The sequence below is a fragment of the Blennius ocellaris genome (assembly GCF_963422515.1).
Source record: "Blennius ocellaris genome assembly, chromosome: 21".
Lineage (NCBI taxonomy): Eukaryota > Metazoa > Chordata > Actinopteri > Blenniiformes > Blenniidae > Blennius > Blennius ocellaris.
In genome coordinates, this window is record NC_137670.1 from 12,487,035 (window position 1) to 12,504,987 (window position 17,953).

At 39.8% G+C, this 17,953-nt stretch overlaps 2 protein-coding genes across 2 annotated transcripts; one reads left to right on the plus strand and one right to left on the minus strand.

The window, feature by feature from the left end:
• Positions 1–11,028: 11,028 nt before the first annotated feature.
• LOC308146081 (receptor-type tyrosine-protein phosphatase H) lies at positions 11,029–14,116 on the plus strand. The gene is made up of 11 exons (XM_080517729.1): positions 11,029–11,121; positions 11,230–11,323; positions 11,400–11,450; positions 11,562–11,643; positions 11,719–11,809; positions 11,916–11,992; positions 12,659–12,793; positions 12,935–13,057; positions 13,229–13,389; positions 13,714–13,849; positions 13,965–14,116. The coding sequence occupies exons 2-11, from the start codon at positions 11,250–11,252 to the stop codon at positions 14,112–14,114; spliced, it is 1,080 nt and encodes a 359-aa protein (XP_080373855.1). The 5' UTR covers positions 11,029–11,121; positions 11,230–11,249; the 3' UTR covers positions 14,115–14,116.
• A 375-nt stretch (positions 14,117–14,491) lies between these two features.
• Positions 14,492–17,238, minus strand: LOC308146080 (putative nuclease HARBI1). Its single transcript, XM_080517728.1, has 2 exons — positions 15,831–17,238; positions 14,492–14,910 (listed from the first exon to the last, which is right to left on the minus strand). The coding sequence occupies exons 1-2, from the start codon at positions 16,516–16,518 to the stop codon at positions 14,513–14,515; spliced, it is 1,086 nt and encodes a 361-aa protein (XP_080373854.1). The 5' UTR covers positions 16,519–17,238; the 3' UTR covers positions 14,492–14,512.
• Positions 17,239–17,953: the final 715 nt, after the last annotated feature.

Below are 17,953 nucleotides of genomic sequence, written 5' to 3' on the forward strand. Positions count from 1 at the left end.
TATTTTTATTTCATATAAAGTATTAGTAGGCTATTCTAATTTGTGTGCACGGCCAGACTCTTAAATTGATCACTTTTACCTTTCATTTTCTCATCAAATCAAACTTGACCTATAGAGCACTTTTCAGACATTGTATTATGTGCTTTAGATGTTTGAAATGAAACATAATAAAATACAGAATAACCACAAAGATACACCCCCCCCCCCCACACACACACACACAAAATATAAAAACAGTTCTTACAATCAATAACTAGAATAAAGAAATTTAACTAAAACATTGGTTGAATTAAAAATAAAACAATAAGTGAATTGATTAAAAGCGAAATTAGAAAGGCAGGTCTTGAGCCTGCTCGTCACCATCCACACATCTTCTATACTGCTCATCAAGTGAGGGTTTCAGGGAAATCTTAACAATTGACAAAGTAAAAGCAAAAACATTTGAGAGTGATGAGTCATTTGCACAGTGGGAGGAAACCAGAGTATTCAGAAAAAGCTCATGCATGCACAGGAAGGCATGCAAACTCCCTGCAAACAGACCACTAACCCAGCCTGTGTCCGACCCTCTTCATCATTGTCAGTCACTAGTCTGTGCTTTCCTTTGTAGTTTTATCATGTCATGACAGAAACCATTCCATTACAACACATTACTTCCTCGTCACCCTATTTTATTGTGACTTATAAACGCAACTTAATTTATTTATTAATTACTGTCAGTTCTTCTTTTTTCTGCTTCTTACTTCTTCTTTTTAGTGAAGCGCCTCAAAATAGTCCCTTGAGATTAGAGTGCAGGTTATAGTTTTATACAAAATGTTATGGTTTTGTCTTGCAGTAAGAAGAGATTTTCCTTTATTGATGTATAGTTGCAGGAGTGGCTAAATAAATAGAGAGGGAAAAGAAGGTGGTGCAACAGCAATGAAGTGTGATAAAGGTCAAAGATACTAAAACAAAAAAATAAGAGACTCAATGGAAGTTTTCCCGTATTTGCATAACTTTCTGCATTGTTGAGCTGAGTCACTTCACCGTACAAGTTTCAGTTACCGAAAGCGATTTCAACCAAAGTTAAATCAAATGTAACAAATCAAACTGCAGAATGGAAACATTCATTGATGTATGATGTTCAATCTCAACACCCCTGCACCATTTCTCACAAATGGTCCTGAAAACTAATATATCATTACAAGGCAACTTTAGAGTACAAATTTCAGATCACTATGTATATTTAAAAAAAAAAAAAAATGCTAAAGACACCTCACTTCCTCCATTATCATACAATTCTGGACGTGCAAATGCTGAACATGATTGTGTTGCAAAAGACGTCTTTGCCAAGCTTGTTAACAAACATGGAAGCCTGTGTGTAGCATTTGCATGAGTGGAATCATATATTTTAAATAATAGAAGTAAACTATTTACAGTCATGAATGTCAACTAACTTCCCCCTCCTGTTTCCCTGGTGAACAGTATTTGTATTTGGCATATCAGCACTTTTATTGAGCCTAGCTCATAATATGACGCCATAAATGCTGTGACTTCACTGTTTTGGTAGCGAGTTGTTCTGCCTGCTCACAGAGCTCCACCACAAGAAAGCCTTCAGTGTCACAGTGTACCGAGACTGGCAAAAAAAAAAAAAACCCTAACACTAAACCTAAAATGAGTTTAGATGAAGAGACAGTGATTTCTTCTAAGATATTAACTGACTAACAAGGCTGGAACAAAACAAACATGATTTACCTTGATTAGTATTTAAAGGATCTATCTGTGGCTTCTACTGAAATACCTCCTATATTCAGCCACGTGAATGGGACACCAGTGCATTACAGAATGCAAATATAAAATGACGATGGCCCAAACAACATGTGAAACTGCCATCCATTCTCACAAGCGTCACACTATGACCGTTAATAAGGAAGTAGCAGGCGGAGCAAAGGTCTGTGTGGCAGTTCAAGGCCAGAAAGGAGAAGTACCGTCGCTATTTACTTCATCACTGATATGAAGGGATCAGAGGTTACACAAGGAGGACTGGGTTAAGAATTAAAAGTCAACACCTCTGGGATTACATTAACATTGGACTTGTATAACCCCGGGCTCGCAGGCATTCTTTGTGACCCTCGAGTGTTGATTTTGTAAATAAATGAGTTCTCCTTCTGGAAGCAGAACATAGAAAGTTTGCTCTGAGAAAAGCTGGGAATTTACTACGGTCATAGTCGGAGTATGGACTGAGATCCTGGACAAGGATGAAGCGTTTATCTTTCAAAAGTCCCCCGGAGCTCTTGGTGCTGTGCGTCTTCTCGAGTCTACTTTTGGTAAGTATTTCCTTTCTCTGTTTCTGGAACAGGTTGATTGTGGTTTATTGAAAAAGTTGCTGTCAGGAAAAGGAAACTGGTCGAAGCCGTAGCGGCTGCCGCAGGTTTGGACTGTCGACTCCGAAATACAACTGTTCCGCACAAATCTACCGATTGCACAACTTTAACATCGTGGACTTTTTTTTTAAAAAAATGGTGAAATATGAATTCATTGTCTCACATTGCATCATTTCTTTTGCATTTGTTCGAGACACAAAAGCCTGAACAAAGAAAGCTTTGTCTGAGCCAGTTGATATGTTTGGTCTTTATTGTTATGTTGCTGTTGTCTGTTTTAGAAAAGACTGAGCTGGTTTGTCTTCTTCTCTATTGTATATATCAAAGGAGACAGGATGAACCATATATATATATATTTACATTTATTTACATATATATATATATATATACTGAAACTACTGAAATCCAAGCAGAACATGATATTGTCTTTAATCCCCCTGAAATTACATTTTCAACTGTGCAGCTCCGATTTGGTGTTTTGTCAGCTGTAAAAGTAAAATTTGTGAGAATTGGACCTTCTTTCACTGCAATGGTTCTTAATTTACTTTTTAGGGTGTAGCTGACTCAACAACACCGTTTTCCAAAAGTTCAACACCAACACCGGCACCAACTGAATCATTACCACCGACAACACCAGGAAAACGTAAGCAGGACTCACTGTATTTCCTCCGTTGTGATATTAAACATTTGAAATTTGAAATTGAACACAATTAGTGTTTCACGCTTTTTTTTTTTTTGTCAGTTCAGTATTTCTGGACTAATCTGTCTGACTAATCAACTTCTCATCCTTTCAGCTCCCGGTGATGTTGGAAAAGTGACAGTGGTGAGCCAGACTGAAGTCAGTATAGGTCTGAAGTGGGACAAAGTCGATAATATCGCAACATATGAGTTGCACAATAATGGGATAAACAAAACGGCGAGAATCAACGAGCCAAATGGACCATCAGTAGAATATTTGGTTTCTCAGCTGACGGCTGGAACGCTGTACTCGTTCACCGTCTTCACAATGGATGGAGGACTCACAAGCAAGGGCACAACATTTACGGCTCCGACAGGTAAACTGTCTGTCAGTATTGAGTCATCGCATGGATTTGTACTTGTAATCTACTATTAACGCCACAAACTGCTTTTTCCAAAGTTGTTCTTTTAAACAGGTTGTGGAGTTTCTGATCGTGGGCAGAGAAATATTTCATTTGTTTAACAATCAATCATAAATTAACTTTGTTGGTTTTTTTTGTTTCTTTAATCTTTATTAAGGGGCTTGTTAATGAATGATTGTTGCAGTTGTTAAAACTCGCTTATCTCAAATAAAACTGTCAATTATCATCTTTTCAGCTCCTAAAGATGTCCTGCGTGTGGAACTGGTGAACAGGACTGAGAACAATCTAACTCTGCAGTGGGAAAGGGTCGGCAGCATCTCAACATATACCCTGAAATATGACAACAATGAGATTAATATCACTGATTCAGCTGATCGGTTACAAACTGTGGTTTCTGATCTGACTGCTGGAACAAAATACTGGTTCACTCTCTTCACTGTGTTTGAGAACGTCAAGAGCAATGGCTACACATTTTTTGAAGTCACAGGTTTGTAAGCTCTGATTCCTTGATATATTTTATGTTGCTGTAAATTAGAATTTTATATACAACTCACCTGACAACTTTGTGCTACACGGATCAGGTTTTTCAGTTATTGTACTATTTCATTCATTTAATGGACATTGAATTAAATGGAAACAAGAGCAATCAGAGATTTCTGACGTCTGCCAAAGACTGACATGGACTCAGAAAACAAAAGGGATCCGGATCTGGATCACCTCTCACTATTAAAGTGGTTTTCGCCGGCCGAACATCTATCAGTGAGGAAAATTTGGTGAAAATCCGTCAATTAGTTTTGACGTAATCCTTAGAAGCCTTTAAAATGAAATCCGGATCCAGATCTGGATCATCTCTAAAATGTAATGGAATCTTTCATGGCCTAATATCTATCTGTGGTGAAAATTTAAAAAAATAAAATCCATGCAGTTGTTTTGACGTAATCCTGCTAAAAGAGTTACAAACATGTAAATGTACGCCAATGATTTTATCATCTCCTTGTTGAACGTGATAAACAATCTGACCACCACATTTTGTTTAGCACATGAAGCCTTTAATCAACTTAGTTTTTTTTAATTCCAATTAACAATGTGTCTTCGTTAATGTAAACTGGTGTGGATGTCAAATACAAATTTTTATTATTTTCTATGAAAGCTATTACCACCTTTGATTGCTTTTTGCATATTATGCCGTAAATTTCAGCTCCTAAAGATGTCCTGAGTGTGGAACTGGTGAACCAGGATGAGAGCAGTATTGCTCTGCAGTGGGGAAGGGTCGACAACATCTCAACATATACCCTGAAATATGACAACAATGAGATTAATATCACTGATTCAGCTGATCGGATACAAACTGTGGTTTCTGATCTGACTGCTGGAACAAAATACTGGTTCACTCTCTTCACTGTGTTTGAGAACGTCAAGAGCAATGGCTACACATTTTTTGAAGTCACAGGTTTGTAAGCTCTGATTCCTTGATATATTTTATGTTGCTGTAAATTAGAATTTTATATACAACTCACCTGACAACTTTGTGCTACACGGATCAGGTTTTTCAGTTATTGTGCTATTTCATTCATTTAATGGACATTGAATTAAATGGAAACAAGAGCAATCAGAGATTTCTGACGTCTGCCAAAGACTGACATGGACTCAGAAAACAAAAGGGATCCGGATCTGGATCACCTCTCACTATCAAAGGGGTTTTCGCCGGCCGAACATCTATCAGTGAGGAAAATTTGGTGAAAATCCGTCAATTAGTTTTGACGTAATCCTTAGAAGCCTTTAAAATGAAATCCGGATCCAGATCTGGATCATCTCTAAAATGTAATGGAATCTTTCATGGCCTAATATCTATCTGTGGTGAAAATTTAAAAAAATAAAATCCATGCAGTTGTTTTGACGTAATCCTGCTAAAAGAGTTACAAACATGTAAATGTACGCCAATGATTTTATCATCTCCTTGTTGAACGTGATAAACAATCTGACCACCACATTTTGTTTAGCACATGAAGCCTTTAATCAACTTAGTTTTTTTTAATTCCAATTAACAATGTGTCTTCGTTAATGTAAACTGGTGTGGATGTCAAATACAAATTTTTATTATTTTCTATGAAAGCTATTACCACCTTTGATTGCTTTTTGCATATTATGCCATAAATTTCAGCTCCTAAAGATGTCCTGAGTGTGGAACTGGTGAACCAGGATGAGAGCAGTATTGCTCTGCAGTGGGGAAGGGTCGACAACATCTCAACATATACCCTGAAATATGACAACAATGAGATTAATATCACTGATTCAGCTGATCGGATACAAACTGTGGTTTCTGATCTGACTGCTGGAACAAAATACTGGTTCACTCTCTTCACTGTGTTTGAGAACGTCAAGAGCAATGGCTACACATTTTTTGAAGTCACAGGTTTGTAAGCTCTGATTCCTTGATATATTTTATGTTGCTGTAAATTAGAATTTTATATACAACTCACCTGACAACTTTGTGCTACACGGATCAGGTTTTTCAGTTATTGTGCTATTTCATTCATTTAATGGACATTGAATTAAATGGAAACAAGAGCAATCAGAGATTTCTGACGTCTGCCAAAGACTGACATGGACTCAGAAAACAAAAGGGATCCGGATCTGGATCACCTCTCACTATTAAAGTGGTTTTCGCCGGCCGAACATCTATCAGTGAGGAAAATTTGGTGAAAATCCGTCAATTTGTTTTGACGTAATCCTTAGAAGCCTTTAAAATGAAATCCGGATCCAGATCTGGATCATCTCTAAAATGTAATGGAATCTTTCATGGCCTAATATCTATCTGTGGTGAAAATTTAAAAAAATAAAATCCATGCAGTTGTTTTGACGTAATCCTGCTAAAAGAGTTACAAACATGTAAATATATGCCAATGATTTGATCATCTCCTTGTTGAACGTGATAAACAATCTGACCACCACATTTTGTTTAGCACATGAAGCCTTTAATCAACTTAGTTTTTTTTTATTCCAATTAACAATGTCTTCGTTAATGTAAACTGGTGTGGATGTCAAATACTAATTTTTATTATTTTCTATGAAAGCTATTACCACCTTTGATTGCTTTTTGCATATTATGCCGTCAATTTCAGCTCCTAAAGATGTCCTGAGTGTGGAACTGGTGAACCAGGACGAGAGCAGTATTGCTCTGCAGTGGGGAAGGGTCGACAACATCTCAACATATACCCTGAAATATGACAACAATGAGATTAATATCACTGATTCAACTGATCGGATACAAACTGTGGTTTCTGATCTGACTGCTGGAACAAGATACTTGTTTTCTCTCTTCACTGTGTTTGAGAACGTCAAGAGCAATGGCTACACATTTTCTGAAGTCACAGGTTTGTGAGCTCTGATTCCTTGATATATTTTATGTTGCTGTAAATTAGAATTTTATACACAACTCACCTGACAACTTTGTGCTACACGGATCAGGTTTTTCAGTTATTGTGCTATTTCATTCATTTAATGGACATTGAATTAAATGGAAACAAGAGCAATCAGAGATTTCTGACGTCTGCCAAAGACTGACATGGACTCAGAAAACAAAAGGGATCCGGATCTGGATCACCTCTCACTATCAAAGGGGTTTTCGCCGGCCGAACATCTATCAGTGAGGAAAATTTGGTGAAAATCCGTCAATTTGTTTTGACGTAATCCTTAGAAGCCTTTAAAATGAAATCCGGATCCAGATCTGGATCATCTCTAAAATGTAATGGAATCTTTCATGGCCTAATATCTATCTGTGGTGAAAATTTAAAAAAATAAAATCCATGCAGTTGTTTTGACGTAATCCTGCTAAAAGAGTTACAAACATGTAAATATATGCCAATGATTTGATCATCTCCTTGTTGAACGTGATAAACAATCTGACCACCACATTTTGTTTAGCACATGAAGCCTTTAATCAACTTAGTTTTTTTTTATTCCAATTAACAATGTCTTCGTTAATGTAAACTGGTGTGGATGTCAAATACTAATTTTTATTATTTTCTATGAAAGCTATTACCACCTTTGATTGCTTTTTGCATATTATGCCGTCAATTTCAGCTCCTAAAGATGTCCTGAGTGTGGAACTGGTGAACCAGGACGAGAGCAGTATTGCTCTGCAGTGGGGAAGGGTCGACAACATCTCAACATATACCCTGAAATATGACAACAATGAGATTAATATCACTGATTCAACTGATCGGATACAAACTGTGGTTCCTGATCTGACTGCTGGAACAAAATACTCGTTCACTCTCTTCACTGTGTTTGAGAACGTCAGCAGCCGTGGCTACACATTTTCTGAAGTCACAGGTTAGTGAGCTCTGATTATTAATTTGTATATTTGTTTGCAGTAATTCTTTATTGCGAGCGGTCGACAGCAGGAACAGAACACAGTTTGAGCTCATTCTTCCCCCTAAGCAACGGAACTGTGTTGTTTGAGTGGAAGTCCGGAAGTTGAACGAAACGTTGCACAAGTTGACGCTTTTTGTTCGAACTGATGTCATTTTAAAATCAGACTTTGTCACAGTATCCATCTCATGTTTTTTTGTTGTTTTTTTCACTTTGTAGCTCCACGTAACACTAAGAGGCTGCATCATGCTGGACAGCATGAGACCAACATCACTCTGGAGTGGGAAACAGTTGACAGGATCCATAGTTACATTCTTGTGTTTGATGAAGAGCGGGTGACAATTGATGCATCACAAGTGTCTATAACCATTTCAAATCTGACAAGTGGGGAAAAGTACAATTTTACTTTATTTACTCAATTTGAAAACGTCAACAGCAGTGGAGCAAAGCTTACTGCTGTGACAGGTAAGAAGTATTTCCTTTGATATACTTTTTAAAAGTGAAAATAACACGTGTCGCCCATATGATTGGGATAAAGACGGGGGGGGACATTTTGGAATAAAAATTTAAATCTTGCAGACTACATTCTTGAAATTTAGTATTCTGAGCTTTAAAACAAGTTTTCTTTCGATGGGTGTGTCTTTTATTAAGTGCAGATTTTTTTTTCACATATATGTATATTATAATTTGGCAGAAATACTTTTTGCAGTATAACTGGCTGACAGACGTGTTTGTTAGAGATGTTTTGGACTTTTATTTATTTGATTTATTTAGATTTTTGAACAGTGAAACAGTGAAAATTGAATCTGGATATTTCCTCAGAATGAATCACCTGTTTGGCCCTTTTCCCTTTTTCAGCTCCACGGGATGTTCAAACTGTGACTGTAGTGAGCCAGACTGAGACCAACATAACTCTGGAGTGGGTAAAAGTTGGAGACAGTTTCAGTTACATCCTGGAGCATGGTGACAGTAACAATGTCGCCATTACGGACGGGACTGAAGGAGGATTAGTTACACACACCGTCCCTTTGCCGGATCCTGGGAGAAAATACAATTTCACTCTCTACACTGTGTTTGAATATGCCAACAGCAAAGGAAACACATTCACTGCTTCAACAGGTATGTGATATGCTAGTATTTGTTTTAAGTTTAGGTTTATATAACTGTGCCTATAGTGTCTTTTTTTTTTTTTTTATGTCATTAGCCTTTTGGGAGATAGATATCTATATGACCTCATACCTGAATCAAACAACTATAATGGAAAAAAAAATACTACAATAAAATGGCAAAATGCAATAAATCAGATGTTTGATTTCAAAATTATTGTGATCATTTAACTTTATCGGAATGTATAATCAGATTTATTTTTAAATATGTCAAACATGGACATTTTCTTCAAATAATCAAAGTAAAGATATCTTACAAAACAAACAAATAATACAGTATTTACAGTTTACATGCCCAAAGTGAAGTCGGAAGAAGTACACATGAGCAAATCACACCCATTGTCAATATATCTAAAATAATCAAAGTTGATTTTTGTCTGTTGAATTTTTTATTTGCTTGGTTGAATTAATCCATTCGAGTGAGGTTGAGCTGTTTATTTTGAAAGCACACGGATTCAATTCAATTCAATGAATTTACAGAGAAACACACTCTGCCAGTTCTTTTTTTTTTTTTAAAGTGATGTTTAATTTTAGTTGATTTCATAATTACAGATTATTCTACTCTAAAATAAAATATATTTTAGGTGGTGGTTTAAGTTTTGTTATTTCTTTTAATCAGTTCCTCCGGCGGTGGATGGAGTCACTGTGACTAATCGCTCACTGACCTCCATCACTCTACAGTGGAAGAATGCGAACAACGACTGGAGATACCAGATTGAGCTCAATCGCCGTGGTGATGACCGTGTGGTTGTGCCACACAGCTCATCAGGTGTTGTGTCCCATACAGTCCAGCGCCTCAGCCCTGGAACAAAGTATACATTGGGTGTGGTCACACTCTTTGAGAACCTTGAAAGTAAACCTTTTGAAGTTGTCACACCAACAGGTATATTTAGGCCTTTTCTCCTCTGAATTGAAAGCTTTTCCTCCCATATGAAAATGTTCCATCAGAGTTTTATAAGAATTTTTAAACCTCTTTAAAACGTTCCACTGTTCTCTCCTTCGCTCCAGTCATTGACTGCAGCAGTGGAACCTGGCAGATTACGAGCACGTCAATCAACGCAACAGTTCCCGGAGAGTTCACGGGAGCAACCATCAAGAATAAAACAGGAAGTCCTATCAATACTAGTGAAATTATATTTTTTATGGGACTTTACCCCGGTGAAACCTATAAAATAGTTCTTGAGTATGAATTGCCAACCGGAACCCTCCCTCAGTGTGAACGCCAACTAACACTGTGTGAGTACAGATCTGTTTGACCACAACTTGTTTATGTTTTCAGATTTACTCTTTCTACTTTGAGATCATACGAGATACAGTCACATGTACGCACCTGTACTAACTATTGTGGCGGACAAGTTTACCACTCAATACAAAATCAGATTGTACGAGATAGCGTTTCGGCCGTGGCAAGGAGATAAAGGACTCATAAACCAGTAACAGTCAATATGGACCAGTGTCGACGGGAATACGATATTATAAACAAATAAAATGGCGCAATTTGAGCTCTCAAAGCAGTACGGTGTGTTGACACTACAGTGGTTCTCAAAATGTGTGTTTCAGAGCTCCTGTGGAATGTGACATTTGATTTCTATATATTTTTGTGCAGAGTCCTACAAAAAAAAAAATTTCACATCCCAGCAGCTCCTAACTGATTATTCGTCTATTTTTTAACCATCGTTAACAAGTTCAGGAATCAATTGAATGAATTGCGGTGTTTTACAATATCCATCAGTGGCAGTTTGTGTAACAGTGTAATTATGTCTCTCGGATCTATTGATGTAGATTAGAAATGAATAGAAATGAGTTTGCGGGCTTGTTTGTGATTGTTAACGGCATCTTTTCTCTTGCTCTCAGTTCCGTCCGACCTCGTAGGCCACTGTGAGTACGAAGCGTCTGGATATTCTGTCCGTGTCGTTTGGGATGAGCCGCATGGTGTGTGCACCCATGCAGAAGTGAACGTGTCAGGGGAACGCCATGTTTCTGAATGCGAGAAGCGGTTTGCCGTTATATCAGGATTTGAACCCGCCAAAACATATCAAGTGTCCTTAGGTTTACTCTCTGGAGATGTTGGGGCTGTAAGGAGTCAGAAACCATTGGTTTTTGACTGTAATACTGATCCAAGGGGTGAGTATTATGATTGAAATACAGTTTTATTGGGGTTTTTGGTTTTTTTTCCCAGTGTAAAGATGCTAATAAATGTGTTTTCTTTGACTTAATACTCACTCCCTGAAGGAGTGATTGCAGGGTCGGTAATGGCTGTGCTGATTTTTATCATCCTGGTCTGTGTGGCCCTCTTCATATTTCGTAAAAGACCAGACATTATCAGGTTGGTGCTTCTTCAGTTACGACACCATGAACCATTCTCTGAAAGTCAATGAATTAAACAGTTTGATTTGTTATAGAGGAAAGAAACCATTCATCGGAGGATCGAAGCTATCTATTGCAAAGGCCAAGTGAGTATTCATGATGTTTTGTCCTTAAAATGAAAATCTATCGAGCCTCCATTTGATATTTGTGCATTAGCGGGTGGATTGTGAGCACATTTTACTTTGTTTTTTTTCCAGAGCTATTCCCGTGTTACACTTTCACAGTCACTTCTCCGAGTTAAGTTTGGATGAAGACAGAGGGTTCAGACAGGAATATGACGTATGTACAAGTTATTGTCCTGTTCATGCCGGCAGTCTCCATGTTGTGTCATTAAACCGGTGAACTTCCTCGCAGAGCCTCAGTCCCGTGGGCAGGGAACAGACGCAAAAAGTAGCCGAACTCCAAGAGAACGCCGTGAAAAACCGTTTCACCAATGTGCTGCCATGTAAGCATATTTTCTGACTGGGCTTTGAGAAAAAGCTTCCGATTTTCTTGTGCTCTCATTGTTGTTGTCAGTGGCAGTTAACTGCTTCATGTTTGTCTCATCCTAGATGACTGGAATCGAGTGAAGCTCACGACATCTGATATCCATGAGGGCTCAGACTACATAAATGCCAGTTACATGCCAGTGGGTCTCACTCGCTATGTGCCTGTAACAGGATTCTGCAACCTTTATGACCTAAAGAGACATTTTGTTTGTGATTTTCCACCAAATCAAGCTAAACTGGAGCTGCAAAACATGTTCGACCTTCAAAATGAAGCAGACACAGCTTCCAAAGTTTCATATATACAGCAGTTTTGAAACACGTGCAAAATCTCTATCTTCTGTCGTGTTTATGAAGTTTCAGTTACAATTTAGGACGGTGAAGATTTCAATACGTTTTCATCTGTTTTTGTACTGGATTTTAATGTTTCATCTTTCTTTTCCAGCAGTTTAAAGACAATTTTGACATTTTAGAATAGAATAGAATAGAATAGAATAGAATAGAATAGAATAGAAATACATTATTAATTCCAGAGGCAAAATTTTGCTTTTTTTTATTTTTAAGGATTCCTTCCCCCTTATAGTGCTATTTTTTTTAATTAAAGAGAAAAAAGTCATTTAGAAAATAACTGGTGTGTAAATAAAATAAACACAAGATAAAAGATCACACTGGATAGATTGGAAACATTTAACTTATTGAGCAAGTTCATCCCAATTGAAAGCATTTCAGCAAAGAATTGTGACTCTTAAATAATTTTTATAGACGTTTTTCGTACCTCTAAAATATAAACTTTGTCAATTGCTTCTCAGGGATATAAGAAGAACAGAGAGTACATCGCCACTCAGGGTCCTCTTCCCGCAACACTCAATGATTTCTGGGGAATGATTTGGGAACAACAAGTGAAAAGAATCGTCATGGTAACCAACTGTACCGAACTGGGACGGGTGAGTTTTCAGGGTATCTTGTATTTTGCCAAAACGTAAGCAGAATTTTTTGATTTGATCTGATTGACTTTTTTTTTCTTTGATGAAAACAATGTACATGTCAATAGATAAAGACTGTTTTTAATGTTTCCCTTTCCCTAGACCAAGTGTGAACAATACTGGCCTCCAGACGGCCAGTCTCGCATTTTCAAGGAGCTGTCAGTCACCACCACATCAGAGCAACAGGAGCACAACTGGACGTTGAGGAATTTCAGTGTGAAACATGTACAAAACATCTCTTTGTTTTTAATTATTTAAATAGATTAGGTAGCCAACTCACGGGAAGGAATGTTTTTGAGTGAACTTGTTCTTCTTAGTGAAGTCAGCAGTTGTGTTGCGCATTGTTTCCCGACCTCTGTCAATGAGACAATCGCTCTTTTCAAATGTTCTTCACAGAGAAACACTGCTGAGGAACGCACTGTCAGACACTTCCACTTCACAGCCTGGCCTGATCACGGAGTCCCTCATGGCACCGACGTCCTGATCCAGTTCAGAGGACTCATGAGGCAGGACATAGAGACAGACAGAGACAAAGCACCGACTGTGGTTCACTGCAGGTAAAGCTGCAGACAGTTCGTCCAGAGATCTCCAAGCGGTGTGGTGATGGAACGCGCAGTTTAAGTTTAAGTTTCTCGCTGATATTGGAACTGAATATTACCGTGGTTAGAGTCGTCTGGTTCTCAGTGTCTGTTCTTCAATGGAAGACTTTTAAGTTTAACCTACCCTGAACTAGTAAAGCATTCATTCAAATGTTCTTGATGCTACCTTTAAAATTTTAATCATCATCCATTTGTTTTTTGTATATTTCTTCCTTTATTGTTACAATAGAGAAAGTACATGAGTCCCAGTTGACGCCATCTTGTCGTTTTCTGTGTGTTTAGCGCTGGCGTGGGAAGGACAGGGACCATCATTGCTCTGGATGTGCTGCTTCAGCAGCTGGAGAAAGAGCAATCTGTAGGCATCAACGCCTTCGTGCACCAGATGAGACTGAATCGACCCTACATGGTGCAGACAGAGGTAACATTAGTTTGTCGCATTTCTTTTTGCAATTTAATGCAAATATCATGGGCTCTTTAGCAACTCCGGATAGGAAATGTTCCCGTTTTGATGACCTTTTGACATTCCTTTTCAGTCCCAGTATGTTTTCCTGCACCAATGCATCATGGACAGCCTGCAACCGAAGAAGAACGCAGACGAGCACATATACGAGAACAGCGTCGACATGATCTATGTCAACGCCACGGCGCTCCAAGAACTTCGGCAGAAAAATATAAATACATGAATCGACGTGAATCGCCCAAACGTTTTATGCACTTAATGAAAGTTGAACTCCTACATGCGCTGATGTTGTATTGGAAAACCTTTTGCTTCTTTATTTTTAGATCGTATTTAATGTTTTTGTTTCACCCATCAACCGGATGTGTACCATTATTATTGTCTGTATCATGAGAAATGTGAACCATGAGAATGTTTTACACATTTATTATCGACACTAAATGTAAGTAGAAAAGAGTATTTTCAAAAGGAATAAAATATTCTATTTCCATAAATATGCCGGAATGTACAAAGTTGACGGTTTTCTTTTTCTCCTGGGTTTGTCCTCAATGAGTCGATGTCACAGATTTCTTCTCAAAACAAATGAAACTCGTCACAAAGCCCTCCGCCGGCGTCGCCGTCCGCTCAGTCCTGACTGCGGGAGACGACAGAGAAGTTGGCGTCAATAAGTTCCTGTCGGGCTTTTTGGGCCTCGGGGTGAATCTCTGCCGGCACCAACGGCTGCTTCACTGGGTTGAAGGGCTCGATCTTCCCCGCCGTAGGGGGCGGAGCCACCGAGAACTTCTTCGCGATGTTGTGAAGCACGCAGCAGGACTTGATGATGTTCGACTTTTTGTTCAAGGAGCCTTCCTCGGTGAAACCCAGCTGCAGCAGACACCTGAAACGCCTCTTCATGGTGCCGAGCGTCGTCCGGATGACCTCGTAAATTTTGCCGTGCGCCTCGTTGAAGCGGATTTCACGATCATTCGCCGGGTGTGAAAGAGGAGCCAAAACGTGTTTGCTTTGGCGGTAACCTTTCCCACCTGCAGACGAAACAAAAAAAGGACAAGACAATATCAGTACAGTTTTATACAAACGTACACACCGTCCCTCTTTTTAAACTGGCATTTATCTCATTTGTTTTATCCACTTAAATTATTAAATCTTATACCCATGTATTGATTTGATTTGCTTATGTTTTAGTGCTTTCTAAACATGGTGGTGTTGTCCAAGTGATGTCCAAGAATTTGTTATTACAAAGCAAGTCAACAAAACTATAAGAAGAATGCTATTGTAATGTTATTTTTCATCCATCCATTTCCACTTTATCCAGCTGGGGGTCGAGGGAGCGTATTCTAGCTCACATTGATTCTGGTAAAAGTCACAAGTACATCATGGCTCTAACATCGAGAGAGAGAAGAGATCAAACATTCCAGGTGAGAGCTGAACATGACCCAGGCCACGCAAATTGCAGGTCATGCCTCCATCTAGTCTGTACAATAACATCATCTCGAGTATATTGCCAATCACTACCAACATTTCTCTTGTGACCTTATCAACAGTGCCACGGTTATTATGTTAGAATCACTTTTGTCTCACTTATTTGTATTCTTTTTGGAATGTATTGATTGGAAATACACAGTGGCCGGTGACTTGAATTCATGGGGGGGTTCTGGATTTCTTTAGATTCTGGTGTGTTTGACTTGTTATTCACTCATGTGTCACTTGAAGATTTCTTTCAAACACCTTCACTCGAGGCGTTTGAGGAGCTCAAACCAAAGGGATAGGAGCAAGCCCAGAAGGTTGGGGGTTCAAATATTGGGGGTGTGCGTGTCGTTCGCTTATTCCTTCCAGTGGCTTTTCCTCCTGCAGTGCCCCCCCCCCCCCCCCCCCCACCGCCGAAGGTCTCTGGCGCCCCCAAGCGGAGTGACCGTCGGAGTGACCTCTCCGTCCCATTCCTCACCGATCACCCAGAAGGGTCCGTGCAGGTCGTCCTCCATCTCCCTCCCCTTGAACGACGTGTCCCACAGCTCCTGCTCGCACGTGCCGCCCACGCAGCACTTCTCCACGCTCATGATGTTCCCGTCCGAGTCGAAGATCATCTGGCTCACCACCGACGTGTAGCCCTGCGTGTTGAGGAAGGACTTGAAGGTCTGCCGCTCGTACGGAGACACTCGGATCTTGAAGTGGGCTGGAGCCAGGACGCCCAGCACGTCGGGGATCCCGCACGACTTGTGCATCGCCGCGGCCACGCCGGCCCTCGCCTCCACGAACAGCGGGAAGGAGATGAACTGGTCGGACATGCCCGCGACCACGTCGGAGACCCTGCTGACGATGTTCATGGGGTCGTTGGAGTGTTTGAGTCCGAGTCTCTGGAGGACCGCCGTGGAGCAGATCCCGTGCGCGTAGTAGTTGAGCGCCACCATCACCATCGTGTCCACGGAGCGCGCGGGGCTCTTGGCGGCGCAGTCCTTCATGCGGATTCGCACCGCGTCCACGATGAAGGCGATGCAGGGTCTGGTGAGGTGGAACATGTCAAACAGGGCTTCGTCGTCCAGACTGTCGAAGCAGCTCGGAGGCCCGCAGTCCGACTCCTCCTGCAGGAGCAGCTCCTCCTGGACCGCGAGCCACACCGGCAGGGCGAAGGCCATCCGACTCCCGCTTGCTGCAGCGGCACCGGCCCGGGAGGCTCCGGTAACCCTGGCAAAGGGAATGGACCACAACAACCCGGAGGAAAACGGAAAAAGGAATAAGCTGCGACCTTCCAAGCCAAAACACGATCTTCTTCTTTTTGGAACCGTGCGGGCTTGATGCTGCTGCTGTGCGGCACTGCCACCTGCTGGTCACTTTGGGGAGTGAGACTGCGCACCGCTCGGAATAGAAATACTGTACTTCATTAATCCCAGAGGGAAATTCTTTTACAGCGCTGCCCCACACAGAATAAAGAGAATAGAAAGTTAAATATAAATTAATACAGGAGAAAAAAGAGATAATGAATACTAATATATAATCAATATGTACAGGCTTTACAGTGACTCATATGCATAAAAAGGAAGAAATTAACAAAAACACCCTACAGAAACGCTACGGGAGTTATATAGGCTTGATCAGTTTATAATCATAACACCCGTCCTCGATTAGGTTATTTTTTTTACCTTCTGAGCTCAACAGTTCTTCATCCCATAGACTGTTTTTGTAAGGTTCTTTAGTTCCATTTAAAAAAAAAAATCTTCATCCTATTCTATCTTATTGTTTTACTTATTCCTTTTGTTATATTGGTGAATGGTGGAACACTGAGCACTTTTCTGTCAAGTGCCTGCCTGTCAGGTTAAATGTGTTTTGTGAAGGAACGCTAAACGCCAAAACTTTTTCTGCACGACAAATTCACCACTGGGTACGAATAAAGTATACTTTCAACCTTGAACCTTATATGCCTCATGAAGTGTTGCTCTCGAGGTGCACCACTAGTGGCATGAATGTGTTGCTGGAGGTGGTGCTTCATCATGGAGGGGGCGAGCGACATTGTTCGGGATGAACCTCAGCTTGCACAACACATTTCAGCAACAATGCAATTTAAAGTGCTTTGCATTAGCACCAATGAGAAAAGTGGATAAATGCCAGGTGATATAAAATTCAAACATGAAGAAATCTTAATCTGAAGAATAAGTACAAGCGCTAAAGATATGTGCAACATAAAATAAATTCTGTCTGGTTGTACAAGAACTCAGAGCCTCAGCAAAGGCCTTGCTTAGGGACCCACTGTGGCAACCTTCCATCTGCAGCTCTCAAATATTCTGTTTGATCCAACAATCACGATCCACGCAGTGTAGAAACCTTTGAATGTAAACATTTGAACAACTCCAAATGTTCCCTTTGTTTATGTGCATTTGTACAATTTCAAGTTGAACATTTTAAAGAAAGACTATTATATTCTCGATATAAAGTCTTCTTTACTTATGTCGCCAGGTGTAAAATGCATGAAACCATGTTTTTTTTAAATTTCCCCTCAAAGTAACTTTCAGTTCCCTTCTCGGAAGAAGCACATATTTCCCCTTTCTGAGAAAAGTGCTTTAAATGATAATGTTG

Excerpts from the sequence above, each read along its gene's own strand:
- LOC308146080 (XM_080517728.1), bottom strand. The coding sequence starts at position 16,518 with ATGGCCTTCGCCCTGCCGGTGTGGCTCGCGGTCCAGGAGGAGCTGCTC. Across the intron at positions 14,911-15,830 it reads CGGACCCTTCTGGGTGATCG|GTGGGAAAGGTTACCGCCAA; the intron begins GTGAGGAATGGG and ends TTTCGTCTGCAG.
- LOC308146081 (XM_080517729.1), top strand. The coding sequence starts at position 11,250 with ATGGCTGTGCTGATTTTTATCATCCTGGTCTGTGTGGCCCTCTTCATA. Across the intron at positions 11,993-12,658 it reads TAAATGCCAGTTACATGCCA|GGATATAAGAAGAACAGAGA; the intron begins GTGGGTCTCACT and ends ATTGCTTCTCAG. Across the intron at positions 13,058-13,228 it reads GGAATTTCAGTGTGAAACAT|AGAAACACTGCTGAGGAACG; the intron begins GTACAAAACATC and ends TGTTCTTCACAG.